The 19612-nt window shown below is 32.6% G+C and overlaps 2 protein-coding genes across 2 annotated transcripts; one reads left to right on the top strand and one right to left on the bottom strand.

Annotated features, from left to right (window-relative positions):
* Positions 1–3702: 3702 nt before the first annotated feature.
* Positions 3703–7185, top strand: LOC120282681. The gene is made up of 3 exons (XM_039289520.1): positions 3703–4022; positions 5589–5826; positions 6776–7185. Exons 1-3 carry the CDS (start codon positions 3732–3734, stop codon positions 6925–6927), a joined length of 681 nt encoding a protein of 226 aa, XP_039145454.1. The 5' UTR covers positions 3703–3731; the 3' UTR covers positions 6928–7185.
* A 22-nt stretch (positions 7186–7207) lies between these two features.
* LOC120282868 (protein trichome birefringence-like 21) lies at positions 7208–8548 on the bottom strand. The gene is made up of 2 exons (XM_039289704.1): positions 8072–8548; positions 7208–7990 (listed from the first exon to the last, which is right to left on the bottom strand). Exons 1-2 carry the CDS (start codon positions 8546–8548, stop codon positions 7208–7210), a joined length of 1260 nt encoding a protein of 419 aa, XP_039145638.1.
* Between the last annotated feature and the right edge of the window lie 11064 nt (positions 8549–19612).

Genomic DNA, 19612 nt, shown 5'->3' with positions numbered 1-19612 from the left:
TACTTTAGAACTTGTCTTCTCATTCTTTTCTTAACCAAATCAACTACAAGATAAACAGTGTTGAATTATATGACTTCCATTGCCCAGTTAAAACTAAAGATAAACTGCACATTCCATTCAATTAAAATAAAACAAAACAACACACAACACACCACACACTTCATAAAATAAAAACAATCACAAGTGCATATTAACATTGACATTCACCACAAAGTTTACAAACCCTGCAAATAGAGATTCTCTTTGAATGTGCTATGAATGCCACCAACCTATTTCGAAGCCAAATGGTTAGAGGACAGGCTTTAGGGCTCAAAAGCCTCATTAGCCCGTAGCTCAGTTTGCTCTAAAGCAACAAATGGGAAGGTGCCATCCTAACACATTCAAAGGTGAGCATACATACTTAATAAAAAGACATATACATTGGGCATGAAAAAAAAAATTCAGTAAACACATTGCTCAAACTGCACATTCTATTCATTTAAAGATAGAATAAAAATCAATTGACAAAATTATAATTTAACAACACACCACACACTTCTTAAAATAAATTTAAACCATCACAAGTGCATATTAACATTGACATTCACCACAAAGTTTACAAACCTTGCAAATAGAGATTCTCTTTGAATATGTTATGAATGACACCATCTCATTCTGAAGCCGAACGGTTTGAGGACAGGCTTTAGGGCTCAAAAGACTCATTAGCCGGTAGCTCAGGTTGCTCTTAAGAAACAAATGGGAAGGTGCCATCCTAACACATTCAAAGGTGAGCATACACAATAAAAAAAACATATTCATTGGGCATGAAAAGAAAATTCAGCAAACACATTGCTCAAAGTGCACATTCTATTCAATTAAAGACAGAATAAAAATCAATTGACAAAATTATAATTTAACATACTTCATAAAATAAAACCAAACCATCACAAGGAAAACCGACAAACCATTACAAACTTATGAAGATCTAAAGAGAGGAAAACAGAGAAACTACTAGAAAAATAGAAACTTTGGGGTTCAAATTCAATACAGAACTTAAACTTTTAAATAACAAACAGATGAAAAATAGAAACCTTCAACGCCAAATTCAGTCCATAACTGATTATTTAACATATAACAAACAAAATGGTGGAAAAACAGAAACCTTCAACCCCAAATTCAGTACAATGCTTATTATTTAACAAACATAGCGGTGGAAAAATCAAACACTGAACTCCAAATTTTAATCAGATCCCAAATAAAACAAAAAAGATTTTAAAACATAAAACTCACACTGATTGAAACCTTGAGGCCATACTATATCCAAATAAAAATAAATAAATAGTTGAACATCACACTTACAATATTCTAGTGCTTCTGCCCCGAACCTCCCAATCAATCGCCATCACTCCCAGCTTATCCTTGAACCTCTTTCTTGGTAGACAAGATGCTTCCCAGAACTGCGAAGATTAAAAGAAGGATGCTAGTGTTTGCACGAAGGGTACAGGAGAAAAAACTCAGCAAACTAATGACCGTAGAAGGAAGACAATCCCAAGGGACTTGCAAGGGAGAAGAAGTCTTGGGCTAGTAGGTGGCTGCTCAACTTGGGAGATGCGTATGGGGGTTAAGGTTCGACTAGGGGAATACTAGGGTTTCAAGATGAAAAGTGGGAGAAGGCGGTGGCTGCTCTGCTTGGGAGATGACTATAGGGTTAGGGTTTGGCTAAGGGGGAAGACTAGGTTTTCAAGATGAAATGTCAGAGAAGTCGACGCTCGGCGTGGGAGATGAGGATGGGGTTTGCCTAAGGGGAGAAGACTAGGGTTTCAAGATGCGTGGAGAAGAGGCCGCCGCTCGGTGTGGGAGATGAGGATGGGATTAGGGTTTGGCTAAGGGGAGAAACTAGGGTTTCAAGAGACGTGGAGAATGGGCCGCCGCTCTGTGGGAGAAGACGATGGGGTTAGGGTTAGGGTTCGGCTAAGAGGAACACAAGGCTTTTATTCACCTGCCCACGTGGACAACTCTACTGACGTGGACACCCTTGCTGACGTGGAGGCTCCATCTCAAACTGAGGACGTGGCAAGCAGTGCTGACTGTGCTTTTTTCGGCATCCACGTCAGCTGCATGTATGTGGTTACTCGCGGGTACCCTCCCGGAGAAAAGAAATCAAATTTGAGTAATATTTACGATACAAATTAAAATTTGGTAACTGAAAAAAAATAAGTTCAAAACTTAGTGACAAAAAAAAAATCAATCCTGTCATTGTATGAAGATATATCTATCATAATTTTATATATTTTAAATTTATATATATATATATATGCCTCTATATATTATTTTTTGTAAATATAAATATTAAAGTAAAAGTAACTTGAGATCTAACATCCAGGGCCATCATGAATGCTAGACTGTCTGATTAGAGCGAAATAAACCCATTTTTAATCTTAATGCTCTCTCGCCAACCTCGATCTTTTTCAAATTTAACCATTATTCCTTTTATGAGTGTTAACAATTTTGAAGATGAAAAAAATCAATTGAAAAATTAGATCAATTCAGTGAAACATTGCCTAGGCCTAGGTTTACTGAGGTCCTCCTATGATAGAAAAGAGAGATCTTGGATAGCCTACAACCACCTACAAATTTGGCAAATTAAATCTTCATGATAATCTAAAACAAAGCATATATAATCATGTTACTATTTGAATTCTATATTTGTTCTAATAGATATTTTGATAATAGCATACTTTAAAATTTAAAGTTAAATTAATTTTTGATGGAAAAAATTATATATAGATCGATATAATGTTATTATGAATACCTAACTTTGTTGATAAAAAGAACATGATAAATTAGAAGAGTCTGTAATTTTGTTTGATTTTTTCAAGTATATATTTCAGTTTATTCGTTATTCTGTTTAGTTGATATGGCTGGAGGTAAATAATTCTACTTCTGTTATGAATTATTTATTTAATTAATAAAACAACATATTAGGCGTCGTACACCATTTTTTTGTAACACTACGATCCCCTAAGACTTTATTTTATAGAGCGGGTTAATATGGGGGCAATAAAAGCTTGTAATATACACTTAAAATAATATATCAATGCACAAACTTCTTGATAGTAAATTTTTTTTATTATTTAACTCTGAAAAAATGAAAAATATACCTCTTCCCATAAAAGACAATATTAAAACCGAATGTCTAGTATATGCTACCTACAAACAATACTCTATAATACATAATTTTGAACCCGCGCTTGCCCAGAGTGTGAGAAACTGATGTGTTTTAAAAAAACCTGTATTATTAAAAAAAAAAAAAAAAAATCTGTCACCCTCTCTCTTATATGTCTGCAACCTGTTTTAGTTTTTAATTTACATGTGAAATTCATTCACTTCCTAAAAAAATAAATATTAAAAACCTGTCATATCAATAAATTTAATCGAGTATTTATTTGTCCCACTTTGACATCAATTCATATCTCCAATTTGATTTGATACCTTTTAATTTTGTGTTTCAATGCCTTTCAATAAACTCTGATTCATTTCAATTATTTAACTTAATTAGATTTTATTTATTTTTTGATAAAAGCTTAATAAGAGTTTTCTTTTCTGAAAAATCGGAAAATGTATTTCTAAATTCCACGTGTCATGGTCAGAGATTGCCACGCAAGATCTAACCCGGTAATCTTACCGGCCCACCTCCATTTCTCTTCTTCAAGTGAGGCCTAACATGACATCACTGAAAGAGCAAGTAAACGATGACGACGAACTCCGAAGCCACGAGCAAGATCTCCGACGATCACCGCCGCTCGGTCGAGATCAACAGCATCGGAGATCGTGAGACTTTGTACACCCTTCTTCGCCGATTTGTCTCTGGGGTGACCTCTCCCGACGCCGCCGCATCACCGCCTCCGCCGCTGTTCCGGAGGATCCGAACCTCTTTCCTTGAGACCGCGCCGAAGCTTCCAGATGCTTCCAGAAACTCTGCGCATGATCTCCTCATATGGACTCGCCGCGGCAGCCCTCTCCGCTCTCTTCTTGTCATCTCTGTAAGTCAATCAAAGAGTAAAAGATGCATTTTTTTTAGGATTATGTTCTTTGCTTTTGATAATTTTATGTTAATTTTGGGGAAAAAGTTCTTGTGGAGCAGTTAATTGAATTGAAATATTCCAGATTTGATCCAAATTGTTTGAGAAGTAGTGGTTGATTTACGACGGTGATTCTTACTGAATGAATTGGGTAGGATGGATGATCTTGTATGTGTTTATTAGTGAAGTGATCCAATATCAGAAAATAATTCTAATTAGAAGAAGCAGAGTGTTTTGCATTTTGTATTAAGAGAAGAATAATTGAAATCGTTTGTTCAATGTTTACCTTTGTCCCTTTGTATTGCTTTCTGTTTGAAACAATCAAATTCTGAAAAACATACTCAAGTCAAGGACTTGATTGTTATTTGAGGTTCTTTGTTGGCTAATTCTTATCCTAAGAATATATATATACATATATATAAATGTATATTGACAAATATGTGATAACCGCCCCTAATTTAAGAGTAGTCAGGAATGGAATTAATATCTCAACACATCTAGGCCCTCACCTTGCATGGGCTTTGGGTTTGATCTTATATTTCTCCCAAGACGAACACCATACCCAAGAGATCTAGTGCTTACCGTTGGCCCCTAAAAATATATGATTAGGATTTAATATCTCAACACATCTAACCCCACCTTCGTAGGCTTTGGGTTTGATCTTGTATTTCTCCCAAAATGAACACCATATACAAAAGACCTGGTGCTGACCGTTGGCCCCTAAGAGCATATGGTTAGGATTATTATTCTCTAATTTTCCAAAGAATTTTGAAACTTCATTTTTGTTTGAGATGCGAGCTAGCTTCCACTTGATCTTGAGAATGATAATTGGATATTAATCAATAATTATTGATGTTTAATTTATATAAAAAACTGAATTTTTAGGTTTTGGGGGAATAATTGAGACCTTAATATGGTTTTGGTTTCATGTGTACAATTTTGTTTATTTTGATTTTCACAAGCTGTCTATTTGTTTTTCTTTTAAGAGAGCACTCCTATTCACTTTAAATTATTAAAAAAAATTGAAGAAGGGCTTTGGTAGGCATCTGGTGTGTTATCAATATGTTCTCACTCTTTTGTTGATTAATTGGTAACCACATCTCATGACATGTTAGAACATCATGAATTAAGTTGATAACATTTTTTTTTTTTGTTTTGGTTTAAAATGAAGACTTAATGATGCTATACTGATGAATTATTACTTAGTAGGTTATCATTCTTTTGAACTTCATTGGCTCAAACATGATGTTTGCTTTAAATCATGCTTTATCCCACATTGTTGTTTTGTAGTTTAATTTTGCCTTGGGTTTCAGATTTTTGATTTAGTTATATTTTGTCGCAAGCACCTTTAATTTTTTTCCTTATGTATTTGTATAGCCATCCCAATGTTATTTTCTGCCATATCAGATAATAAGCTTTGACTTTCTTATATAAATAAATTATAACTCAAGAACAGCGGAAGATTACTTTAATTGTATTTTTAGTGACTATTGTTCCTAATGCAATTTTTCCCCTTTATTACGACAGGTTGGGACTATTGTACTTGTTGCTTTGACAGGATTGCTGATTTTTACACTTTTCCTTTTGGCCGCAACTCTTAATGCTGTTATCATCTCGTTTCTCATATCTTTGGCAGCTGCTGGAGGGTTTTTAGCCCTTTTCTTTGCCTGCTTAACGGCAGTTTATATTTGGTCCTTATCGGTTGCAATATTTGTCATTTCCATCACAACTAGCTTAACAATCTTTGCTGTTGTTATAGCTACAGGTACTTGTCCTTAACTTGTTCCTCTATTACTGCTAGTTTGCTCCAGTTTCCTTTTATTTATCTGAAAGCTGGCTATAAACAGCATGGCAAAACCGGGGCTCTCGCCCTATTTAATTCATTCTGCCTCTAGTGTTAATTTTACTCCATGTAGACTCTTTAAAAGAGATGTGAACAAAGTCCCTTTGAATCCACCTTTTCAATACTGTTCCTCTCCATGAAACTATAGATCTGGCTGTTTTGTATTTTCCCGTAGTGTACTTTGAATGGATGAATGCCTTATGATCTAGCGCACTATTTTCCCTTCTGAACCATTTTTTTAAATAAAAAGTTAAACCATAACCCACTCTATTTTCCTAGCATCTAATTTTCTTGATAAAAGTTAAAGATGACCACAATTCTGTGAAACTCTTCAAATTTTATAATTTAATTATTTAATTTAGTCTATATCTTCATGATTTGAGAAATCTGTTCGACCTTGTGACTCATCGTTTCTGTGCCAGTGCTAGGAAAGGATCATCTATATGATAAGATTACAGCCGTTGGCTTAGTTAGAATAAAGAAAATGCCTGGAATATTACCTGTGTCCCACGCCAGAAGACTTGGTATTATGAAGTTCTATCTGTTGCTTTTATGACCATGCCTATTAAATCTGCCTCTTTAATTACCTCCATCGATATGATCTTTTATCTTTTAGTTAAACAGCCACTTCACTATAATATCCTAATGCCAGTCATTGTTTGTCAGAAATTGCTTGTTCTAGCATTCTGAAAATTTACCTTATCATTTATTGAAATGCATTTTTGAGCATCAGATATATTGTTAACTGTACTCCATGGTGGTTGATGAATAAATTACTACTTTGTTTACCTTATAATTATACATGAACTAGAATTTTGTGACACTAGTATGGATTCCTTCAATTAGTAACATGATCATTCATGCGCAACAGGGTGGGTCGGGTTCTTTTGGGTTGTCTGGCTCACCGCCAATAAAAGCTTGAACATTGCAAAGAGCTCACTCAGCATGACGACCTCAGCACTAGCAGCGTATTCAGCATCACGACATTCTCATCACAGCACATCATTGAAATCTGCCAATTGAATCAGGAGGAATGGCTGTCTCTCAGCCAGTGAGAATGACATATTATGTTGTGGTCTGTGGTCCTTATTCACCATCTGTTGAGGAGAAATTTTGTGCATTTGAAGTCAATGTGATATCTTGATCGACAATGTGCAACAACAGCTTTGTGTGTCTAGAAAAATGAACCACCCTCTCCAAGCTTTGTATTTTGTGAATAGTGAATGTATGATCCAACTCTTTTGTATGAGAAAAAAAACAGTTTTTGTGCCTTTGCATTCATTGCTTTGTCACTGAAACAAAACTACATCAAATTTGCAGCTTTGTGAAGCATATGAAACAGCATATCATTCCACACATCAACAGGACCAGGCAGGCACCAATGCACGCAATCTCTGCGCTTGCTTTGGCTGCCACCATTTGCTCCTTCGCTCATGTATCGGCTCGGGTGCCCGTCCGGCCTTAACAACATAGCTCCGGTCATGTCCAGCAACCTGAATTCTAGACCTCTCTTCACCCCCTCCATCCTCGCTCTCTCAAGCTCTTCAACTTGGTTTCTGTACATCTCTGCATACCCTTCCAGCAACTCTGTCTCATTCCTCCCAAATGGTCTTGTCCTAACACAATCACCTCCATTATCCCACTCTCCATTCTCAAAATGTGGTGGTGAAATAGTCCTCACAATGGTCACCCCTTTATATTTATCCAACTTATTAATGGCCTGCAATGCTGTTCTAAAGGCCATTCTATGGAAGTAGTTCAGTGTCACCAGCTCAACACTCTCTATCTCACAATACTGACACTTTGTGATACTCTTCTGCTCATAGAACAACAATGGCCGGGTGAACCAAGTCCCATCAGAGACGATCACATAGTCGAACTCATCAATTTTCGATGCCCAATTTTCATCGACTTCATCAAGATAAAGCTTCCACATTCGATCTATCATCGAGCCTTCTGATTTTGGCTCTTCAGCTTTCACAAGATACGGAGACCAGAATATCGATACGGTGAAGTTGTAAGTCTTGTAGTACATGCGTCTGAAGTTCTCATCGCTCGAGTTTGAGACATCCTTCGGGTACTCAACCTGAGAAACTCAGACTTATATATTCATATACACCAACATACATTTAATTAACTGATGCCAGACAATTATTAGTTATATTACCTTCGACAAAAGGCACATCAAAGACTGCATTTGATTCCTGGTGAGTGAATCTCCGACGAAAGCCAGTGACTTTCCCCGGAAAATTTCCAAGAACTTCTCGGGTGCGAAACGAAGTAGCTCGCAATCATCTGGCTTCCATCTCCACTTCAAGAAGTCCATGTCAGGCCTCCCATTCTTCATGCAGTTCTGGTGTTCTTGAATCATCCAGCAAGTGTTGTTGGTGTAATATGGTGCAGCTTCATCTCCAATCCATTCCCCCTTTGATATATCACACTCTAACTTGTTTTTCAAACCAGTGTTTGATGACAAAGAACTTGCTGATGAAAATGATGACAAAGATGATAAAGATGAAGAGTTTACAAGATAAGTTTGAATCCAAGAATGGTTATAGATGAAGATGATGGTGAACAAGAGGAGAATGAAGATTGGCATAGGAACCACTGCATGTAAACATTTGAAACTTTTCCCATTGGACATCTTGAGAATTCTCTTTTGAACTCAAAGTAGGATGAAAAATTTGGTATGTGTTATGGGCTATTGAACATGGATTTATTCATTCTATTATTGTAGAAATCAATATTTCTAATCTTGTTTAAAAATGTTTTTTGAATGATGAATAGAAGATGGGTTAGGTACTTCTTTTGTAAGTTTTTCTTCTCATTTGCTTAGCTGGACCATTTTGGACTTGAAAGCAAAGATCTTATTTAGTGTCAAACTTATTAGGGATGCAATAATGGAGAGTTAAGTTCATTTTGAGTAAATTTATTATTCCATTATTAGGGATGGACATGTGGAGGATGTGTGTGTTCATAAACAATTTATTTCTTGAGTAAATTTATATATGCATGAAATATTTATTATTTAAACAATCAGATGGGGTACTGAAGGGAATTGGAATTAATATTTCGGTCAAAACAATGTTTTTGTTTTTGTTTTTATTTTTTTTTAAAATAATAATAAACCACATGTATTAAACCAAGAAGGAATATATCCAATGTTAATCAAGCACATGTTTTTTAGTATATGATTATTGAATTATATCATTTTTTAAATAATAACTTATATTATTAAAAACCCTTATTATAAATATTTAATGAGATATATTGCAAATTAGATGACTCTGACACAATTACCTGTAAATGATGATGGAAATTAATATTAACAATAAATACTTGCTTATAAAGTTTAAATACTAAAAATAAATACATGCGCGTTTTAATTACATTAGTAAATAATTAATAATTTGCAAAAAATGACAGTTGTGCTTTTGTGAAACCAACCAATCAAAGTTGGACAGGTGATAATTACCATCTAATGGCCGAGTTAAAATGCTTGAATTTATATATGTATTCTTATTATATTGCATTTCATTAATTTTTTATTTCACCTTACAAGGATGGCAAACTCCTTTTTTTAATTGATAAAAACAATAAACCCAATTAAAAAGATAAATATTTATAGATTTATACCTAATATATAATACGTGGACAATACTACTAGAATAGAATTTTGAACCACTATTATATTGAACATTTTATGATGAGTTACCACTATAGACCATCGGCGGTTTTTTATGAATTACATTACATTATTATATTAATTAGTGTTATTATTACTTTTAATATATAATTTAAAATACACAATGCATGCACCTCTCAGGCAGCCAACAGCAGCAGAGTTTTAAATAGTTTCTATCTATAAGGGTTTGTATTTTATTCGAAACTAATATAAATTCTACATAATAATATCAATTATTTTAATCATTTGTGGTGGAATATTAACTGGATATGCTTCATAGTTAATTGCCAAATTGCTATTTTGCCATTTTTATTAATATGTATATAATTGTGATTAGATAATGTGGGCCGCACGATGTGAGACGTGGCCATCACATTAGTCTCCGTAGCTTATTTAAAATCCAAATTATATATATATATATATATATAACATTTTCATTGTTTAATGGTTTAGGTTGCCCGAACGCACTCTATATCCCTAAATTAGATGGATTGAAGATTCAATAATATAAAATTGAATTAATAAAGTCTACTAATCTTGAGGCAGCAGATGCAGGACAGAGAAAAATTGGAATCTTCATTAGGTCCAACTTTATTTTATGATGCTTGTGATGAATTGTTTATAAGTTCATTAATTCTGCAAGGGGAAAACATGCTCTCGTTCCATGTGTGCATATTGATTATAACTCGTAAAAGAATAGTACAGAAATAATATTAAACTATAATATAAATGAAATATTTACTTCGTTATGTATGTATAAATTACAACTTAAATTTTTTTTTTTTTTAAAAAAAAAACAAACAAAGAGACCACACAATAATGGAAAAAGTGTTATTGCTCTTTAGGCTCCAGACTTTGGAGTCTACTTAGCAGGGTGAGAGGGGAATAAAGGAAGAAGATCAACTGAAGAGCAATTCATAGATAAAGCCTGAAAGTTGTGATGTGCTATGAAAATGAAATATTCTTAACTGCCCATAAGGGTGTCCTATGGAAACAATGGTCATTTAAAAAAGAGGTAGACGTCCCATCCTAAATATTAGAAGTAATGTAGGTGGTATATGAAGGATTCTAACTCAAAAATGTGATTTATTTTATTTTTTAATGGGGAGCAATGATCTCTTCTATGATGGTTCTCTACTATTGTAATTGAAAAGCATAAGCTTGAATTAGCACCAAGTTTGATTGCAATACATCTTCCACCAAAATTTGTCTAGAATGTGTTGTTGATGTTATGGAGTATAAATGGTAACGGGCCAGGGTAGGGACACCCCTCCCCGTCCTCGCCCTAGCCAAGGATGAGAATTCCCTATCCTTATCCCCAACTCCTTGGCAAAGGGAATAGTTTCCCCTCCTCATCCTCACGGGCTCCTAGTCCCTATATGGTAATATATATACAATTTTTTAAAATTATTTAATATTAAGAATATACCCATGAAATAATATTCATTAAATTAAACAAATTATAATGTAGAAATTAGCAAAAAAATACTCCATTAAATACTTATTGATACAGATAAAAACATAGAATTTTGAATTTATACAAATAGGACAAAATATACATAATATGATGTAGGATGCTTCGACGAGCAAGATTGTGCCTTATTGGAGAAGTGGGATGTAATTATTTAGGCATTTCATAATTATAATTACATTTGGATTTTAGATTTTCTATGTTTTGTGGAGCTAAGTCAATGGAAAACTGGCCAATGATCAAAACATAAGAGCTATATTCGTCACATGTGGTATTCTTGGCCAAATTCAACCTTTGTGGCCTCGAAATTTGAAATTTTACTTTTTTTTTTTTTAAATTTTGATTTATTATAACTTTTTAAAGAATTAGGAAACTCTATTTATGGTGTTGTTTGTAGCGTTATTTTTAGTTAGTCGCATATTTTATCACCATGTATTCTATTTGAAATTTTCTATTTTTAGTAATTTTTATATATGTCCTTTTAATGGTTGGTCTATGTATATATGTATGTACCTTTTAGGGTTTATGGATAAGTTTTCGATGAATAAAAATTTTCCTACAAAGTTTTCCTTGAGCTTTCTATGAAATCTCTAGGTATTTTTAGATTAAATAGGGCTTGGAGCCTTGTTGTTAGCTTGGGCATTCTCGGCTAGTAACCCTATTCCTCTTGGTTGTCATCAGTTTAGTCATAATGACAGAATTGTAATTAAATAAAAACCTAAGAGTTGATATGTAATTTCATTGGGTTAAAAATCACTATAGGGCAAGGAAATCTCTTTAATGACGCCTTCGTGGGGAAAAAATTGTGGAATTTCTGCCCCCTTGGCTCACATCACCATAGGGATTTGGAAATCCCTACCCTACTACTATCCTAATGGAGATTAATTATGCCCAACCCCGTTGGAGCACATAGAATCATTTCTATGCTAATAACTAGTGACCTTTATCCCTATATAGGTTAGCTCTTTGGCATAGAAAATCACGTCAAACTCTATTAATTTCTTGAATAACTCATCTGGGTAGTTTAAAACAAGCATCTATACATCATGTTAAAATTGAAAAGAGCATCGAGTTTAGTACAGTGAATTTATCTCTAGAGGTGTGATGATTTCCACATATTCAGATAAAAATCAATGGTTATAATCAGGTTCATCCAATCCAGATAATAAAATGAAAAATACTATACTTTTCTATAATAATGTAATGTGATAACATGGAATGAAAAAGAAATTGGAATATGTCAACAAGATTAAAGCTACACAAAAGACATGTCACAATAATTCATATAGACGGTGAGTTATCTTTTAATATTATATAAACCAAACAAATATGAAATATATATATAGTTAGGAAAAGATTAAAATTGTATTTGATTTTAATCTTTTATAAGGTTAAAATAAAAAGCATAACATTGTAAATATTTTGTTGTTAATTCATTTTATGCCCTTCAAACAAGGAAATTATATTATATTATATATATTATATTATATATATAATTATATTTAACCATAAATATTTTTTATTTATAAAATAGTTTAAATATCATTATTCATTTTAATTATTATAATTACATATTTAGATTAAATAACTTTTGATTAATAAAATATTTCAAATGTCATTATTCATGTTAATTATTATAATCAGATATTTCAAATAAATAATTCACTTTTACTATCCATTTTAATTATTAAAATTAATTATTTAATTTAAAATAATTCACTTTAATTATTATAATTATAGGTTTTTGTCATTATGATTTTAATTATAAATAATTAAATAATTATAATTAAGTTAAATAATAAAAGGGCAAAATAGTCTTTGTAATTGCATTCCATCTATTTCCGGATTTGATCCGTAGGAGTGAGAATAGATTCAAATTTAATTCCCATTCAGATTTGATCCATAGGAGTAATGATTCTCGTTTCCAAAGGCTCATTACCCTCTCCAAAAATAATTAGTCGATTAAAAACTAAGAAAATTGTTTTTAAAAATAGATAAATTTTACCCATGCGAATATATTATAATCTCAAAGTCATGTCAAAAAAATTTAAAATATAACAAATCTTACATAAGTAAAAAGATTTCAAGGCTCTCTCCATATATAAGTTAATATTATTCTCAAATGGCTTCAAGAAAAAAAAATTCAAAAGTTCTAATTTGTATTTTATAAACTTCTATAAAATTTATGATAATAAATAAATTTTTACAAATATGGCGTGTATATATATATATATATATATATATATATATATATATTGGGGGTTAATTTCACTCATAACCACAAATGTTTGCACTATATATTGTTGTAGTTACAAAAAAAATTTTGTAACACAAAAGCCACTCAACTTCTCTCCGGTTGCACATGAGCCCATAATGGCCTATTTTGAAGTTGTTTCTAGTGAGTTTGATGATGAGGAGACTCCAAGTCAGCGCCATGTTAGCACAGAGTCAGAGCCATGTCAGATCTACATCAACAAACTCGCCTGAAATAGCCTCGAAACATGCTATTATAGCTTCACGTGCAACCGGAGAGAAATTAAGTGGTTTTTGAGTTAAAAAAAATTGTGGAAAGTATTTAATAATCCCTGTAAAATTTGCACTTTTACAATAAATCTCTCCAAGTTTGCTCTTTTATTAAAGGTCCCTCTTTTATTTGGTCATTCCTTTTGAATCAAGATTTCTCAAACGGCGTTAAACATGCAGTTAAATGGTATTAAAAATTACCTAATTACCCCTAAGGGGAGAAACATAAATCCAGGTGCATGAAATGACGTCATTGCCCTCCAAACAATAAAATGATGAAATTGGTTGAGAATTATATATATTTTTTAATTAAAAGCATGTTAGAGTTTAAAATATAAATTAAAATATTATTATTTTTTTAATTGATACATATTTAAGAATAACATTTTCTTTTTATCATTTTAATTGTCACTTATTTTTCTAACTTGAGTTATGCCTTTCAAGTTAGAAAACTCAAATAAAAGGTTTTTTTTTAGTTATTGACTCCTCGGATATTTCTCTTATTTCCTTTTGAAAATTTGAAATTGTTTGTTAAATTAGTTCACCAACATGATATAAAATTAATAACTTGATTTGTTTATTAAAAAATTAAAAATAATTATTTAGGGAAAAAACACTCACACTTCTTACTTTGGAATATGATAATATCATGGGCAACCTGAACTAAAACAGATGTCAATATAACCCTAAGATAATGCTAAATTTTAGATGATTATGTATATCTACAATCGTTTTCTGTGCTTACAACAACATATCTATAGATATGTATATAGGGAAAATTAATTATAGGTCCCTCAAAGTTTCAAAACTTCCTAGACAGACCCTCTGACATTTGAGTTTTAAAAATAAATTATATATATCTATGATCGTTTTCTACTTGAGTCTCTCAGTGGTTTGAGTAAGGATAAACTGGAAGGTGAGGTGCTTGCGCTGATACCATATGAGGGTCCAGTAGAGAGTCAAATCTATCGTAAGATTTATAAGAAGCCCGAAACAGGTTTCCTCCCAAAGAAGACGTAAGATTCAGAAGAAGCCTGAAACAGGTTTCCTCCCAAAGAAGACGAACTATGCATTTTTTAGTAGCCTGATGACAAGTAGTTTTTCTCTCTTTATGGTATGGATTTTTTATATTAATCAAAGTTTATGAAACATCTGCGTATTATTATCCTTTCATTTGTACGTTTAACGTTTCCTGTTTAACATTAGATTTCCTGTGTATATTTAACATTTCCTGTGTAACAAATAACTTTCATGTGAAGAATATGTATTTTTTGTGCATTCTCATCGACTCCTGTGTAATGATGTCATACAGTTCCGCCAATTAGAGGGATGAGTACAGGTAGTATACCCGTACATATGGCTTCCTTATAATAGGGCCCTATCGGAGTAGAGGGCGCTGACGGGCAGGAGAACGTTATTGGGAAAGATGACACAATTGTGGACTTAAACGCCGCACCTGATGATAATGGTACTAATGTAACTTCAGTCTCATTAGAAAGACTTGTATTTTATCTCGTTTGTAAATTAAAACATTTCGTATATGAATTAATTACAAAATAATCCATAAATGAGAATATAATTATACAGCAAAATTGTATAATGTTAAACAAAAAAAGGCAAGTAATACAGTTGAAATGTCGGTAATACTGAAATAATACATGGAAATGTAAGGTAATAAGCAAGCACAAGAAATAATACACGGAAACGTAAGGTAATGCACAACAACAACAAAATGTACACAGTTTAGGCTAATATTACACAGAAACACTCCGTGCTACAAAAAAAGAGATAACATCCCCACCTCCATTATGCATAGACCACTCAATTCGCTATGACTGCATTACATGATCAACGATTATGCCTAGTTTGATGGCACCGACTACAATGTAAATAGCGGACATCAAAAGCCCGTGACTCAATATCGATTATGGGAAGACTCGCACGATGGAGATAACTAGTAAAGTTAATAATATACATGAAATAATAGTAATACATAGGAAAGCTGTTTAATACACAAGAAAACATAAACAAAAGGTAACCAGCACTAGCATTCATTATTGTATATATTACAATGGGATAAAAGAGTTTGAGTTTCCATCCGCAGACCCACTCACTTCCTCGATGGTGATGTTCACGACAAATTTATTCAAAGCATGATATATATGGCACATGTGCTGAAAGTCCACATCTGACTCAGTTGGGCACAGTGTTTTGTATGAGTCAAGCGTCATGAACTTGACTCTCACTTGAGAAACGTCCAGTGCCCAACATGCACATATCTAAGGATGACAATGGGGCGGGGCCAGGCCGGCCCCGCCCCGGCCACCCTGCCCCACTTTTACAAGATTTGAGATAAAAAAAAAATTCACTATTTTTAATTCATTTATATTAATAATTACAAAATATAAAATACTACATTATATAAAAGATGGTACAATTTATATAACAACACAACAAGACCATCATTCACCACAAATTCTAAGAAAATATTAGAACAATTAAATCAAATAAAAATATTAAAAACATAGTCCGAATCTAACATCCCATGCACTATTTACTAATAAAATACAAAAATCATAACCATACAAAAGCACCCTTTGTTCAAAGTTGAAAGATGCTTCTTATAAAATAACATTGCCTAGTCCAACATTCCATTACATGCTAATAAAAGCAATTAAGTCAAATAAGAACATACCATTACTAATAAAAACATGAAGAACATAACCATACAAAAGCAACTAGTTTTAAAGTTCACACATATCAACTTTCTAGAGTAATTAAGTTAAATGAAAACATAGTCCAACTTCCATTACTTAATAATTAACATTAAATAAGAAACACCTTGGGCTTGTCTCTCTTTATCAATCCTATAAAAAAGGTAAACAGAAAAAGAGAAAATATGTTAATAAGAATTCTATAAAGATATATATATATATGAATGATATAATATACTTATGGACAACATAATTTACCAAGTCAAAAGCCATGAAACTGATATCATCTTCCTCCATACAAGTTGAAGAAGTTTATGATAAATCTGTATTTGGATCTAGTAAAAAAAACAAAATACAAATCAAATTTGTAATAAAAGGTGAGATAAAAAAGTACTAATTAAGTTATCTTCTAATTTATTTACCAACCAATTTTGAGCACAAGTTAAAGCTTCCACCATAATTGGATGAAGTCTACTATGAGATGAACTTAACAATCACCAACCCGAACTAAATGTTAATTTTAAAGCCACTGTTGAGACAGGGATAGCATATAAATCTTTGGCAATCTTTTGCATCATCGAATACTTGACATCGACAGTCTACCACTATTGCAATATATCAAAATGAAGAGATCTTGGTAAAACATCTTCTTCCGAATAAAAATCAAATTCTGACTTCTTTTGAGTACTTCAACTCTTTCTCCTACTAAGAAATTCATCATATCCATCTACAACAATATTTTTTTGAGCCAAGGTAGAAGATGATAGAGTGTTTTTTTTCCAACTCCAAAGGCTGAATATCTTGTTTGATATTCAGAAATCAAGTAATGACAAATATACTCAATTCTATCAATTTCAACATCACAAACATCTCCATATATTTTGGAAAAGTGATTTTCTAACATGCATTTCTTGTACCTTGGATCAAACACCGTAACTATCCCCATGAAGCCATGAACTGCACTCCAATTTTTATCATATTTTTCTAGCATCTTGTAGCCATTAATGCAATAGTCACATTAGAATCAGAAAGCCATTCAATTAATGCAATTTTGATCTCACAAATCTTTGGAAAATAAATGTTTGTTGTTGGATGCTTTATGTCCGAAAACATTTCAGTTACTTCATAAAAGAGTTGCAACTTTTCAACAATTATCCTTGCCATATCCCAATTTGTCTCTGTTGGTGAAATCTTGCACATTGTCTCTCTTTGTCTTGCATGACTAAACACATCTTTATAAGTGAGGGATGTATCAATCATAAAATATGTTGAATTCCACCTTGTTTTATAATCAAGGCACAATTTTTTTGAAGTTGGGATACATAATTGTCGAGCACACTCTTCAAACTTCTCTATTCGTTTTGGAGTAGCTATTCAAAAATGAACACTTTCACGAATTCTATCAACACCATCTCCAATGACATCTAATCCATCATTGACAATCAAGTTCAAAATCTGCGCACAACAACGCATATGGAAAAATTCACCACAAAGTAAAAGTGATCCCGGTTGAAGCCGATCAAGTAATAGATTGACAACACCATCATTGACTGAACAATTATCCAAAGTAATTATAGGTAACTTTCCGTCAATTCTCCAATCTAATAGCATTTTCATCAATTCATTGGTAATTACTTCTTTTGTGTGTGGAGTAGGCACATAACAAAACCTAAATATATGTCAAGTAAATATTATACAAATAACTTAAAACAATTAAAAGAAGGTTAGAATAATAAATTTTTTTTTTTGAAATATATCATAAAAAATTATTAGCATATTATAAATAAAATCATAACTTAAAATCCGTTTTTGTAAAACCTATGAGGCATCAATGAAGTGAGCAGTAAGAGCCATATATCCCTTCTTTTGGTGATCAACTGCCCACATATCAGTTGTAATTGCAACTCTACTATCATTCATTTTGATCATTCTCATTGCTTTCAACTTCTCCTCCTTGAAAAGTTTAAGGATATCATTTTTTATTGTGTTCCGACAAGGGATATTAAATAATGGTTGGAGAAGAGAAGAATATCTCCTAAACCCCCGATGATCAAGCATTGATAAAGGGTATTCATACATGATTATTATTCGACCAAGCTCATTACTTGTCAAAGTTTGGTTAAAGGCATAGTTGGTAAGCGTTGTTGTTCCATCCACCTTTTGTGTTTTGATAATAAAAGTTGCTCTTAAGGTCTTTGTGTGTTCAGCTTGGACATCTTCTAAGATGATCATGCAAATGACTGGTTTCATTTTTAGATTTTTCACCAAGCATCCTCTTGCAATAATTGCATATTGCTTTCCATTCTGTGCAAATTTCTTGTTTTGTGAAGTGTTCCCACACTGCCAATTTTAATCTTTTAGGATTGTAAGTGGTATCATCATCATCTTTCATGGAAGATGTTGTACCAATGGGAGTACCACTTGAAGTTGGAGTTGAGATAGAAAATCCATCAATTCCATCCATTGACGATGGAATTTGAGTTGATCTTGCATTTTCGTCTTGAATAGGTGTTGATGTTCATGTTCACTTTTCATGAGATTGGCCACATGTTAGCTATCCATAACAAATTTAATTAAAAAATAAACCTGAAAAAAAATTAAAAATGGTAAACAATAAATTAAAAACAAGATAATAATGCAAAACTTTAAAAAAAAAAAAAAGATTACATAAAGAAGCTTTAAAATAAATTGAGAGAGAGAATACAAGAGATAACCAATTAGATCTAAACATTATCTCACAACTATTCTCATAATTCTCTACAATCTTCATAAACAATCTTCATAAACAAGGTTGATGTCATCACAAGTGAATTGGTTTTATGGTTAATATTTTTCCAAGATTCCCACCAATCCAAATCAATCCTTATTAGCTATGAATCTAGAGTTTGGTGGTATGTGAAAATCAATATAAGCAATTTTACATTTGGCTTTTATTTTTCCAAGCTGTAATACTCCCATATATCACTGCTCTTTAATCACATCTTAGCATTTAATTCCTTACCCTCATGCAGCTATTCCAAACCCATCCAATTAGTGTAATTTTGCTCTCCAACTCTTACAACATCAAGCTTGAAAATTTTTCGTTACTCCATTATACACAAATCAAATTCCCAAAGTTTCATTATCAATGCACTATTCAAAACCGGCATAAATTTTCCCAATATATATATATATATAATATGAGTAAAAACACCTCCTAACCTGAGCACCAGTATGGGACTCCGGAGAGAAGTCTCAGCGATGGCAAAGGCATTGAATTAGCTTACAAGGCAGGTGGAGGGCCAATGCGGCCATGTCATCCGCAGAAATCACGTG

Source organism: Dioscorea cayenensis, chromosome 18 (assembly GCF_009730915.1).
Source record: "Dioscorea cayenensis subsp. rotundata cultivar TDr96_F1 chromosome 18, TDr96_F1_v2_PseudoChromosome.rev07_lg8_w22 25.fasta, whole genome shotgun sequence".
Taxonomy (NCBI): domain Eukaryota; kingdom Viridiplantae; phylum Streptophyta; class Magnoliopsida; order Dioscoreales; family Dioscoreaceae; genus Dioscorea; species Dioscorea cayenensis.
This window is presented reverse-complemented; position numbering and strand designations above follow the sequence as displayed.

Excerpts from the sequence above, each read along its gene's own strand:
- LOC120282868 (XM_039289704.1), bottom strand. The coding sequence starts at position 8,548 with ATGTCCAATGGGAAAAGTTTCAAATGTTTACATGCAGTGGTTCCTATG. Across the intron at positions 7,991-8,071 it reads TGATGTGCCTTTTGTCGAAG|GTTGAGTACCCGAAGGATGT; the intron begins GTAATATAACTA and ends TGAGTTTCTCAG.
- LOC120282681 (XM_039289520.1), top strand. The coding sequence starts at position 3,732 with ATGACGACGAACTCCGAAGCCACGAGCAAGATCTCCGACGATCACCGC. Across the intron at positions 4,023-5,588 it reads GCTCTCTTCTTGTCATCTCT|GTTGGGACTATTGTACTTGT; the intron begins GTAAGTCAATCA and ends TTATTACGACAG. Across the intron at positions 5,827-6,775 it reads TGCTGTTGTTATAGCTACAG|GGTGGGTCGGGTTCTTTTGG; the intron begins GTACTTGTCCTT and ends CATGCGCAACAG.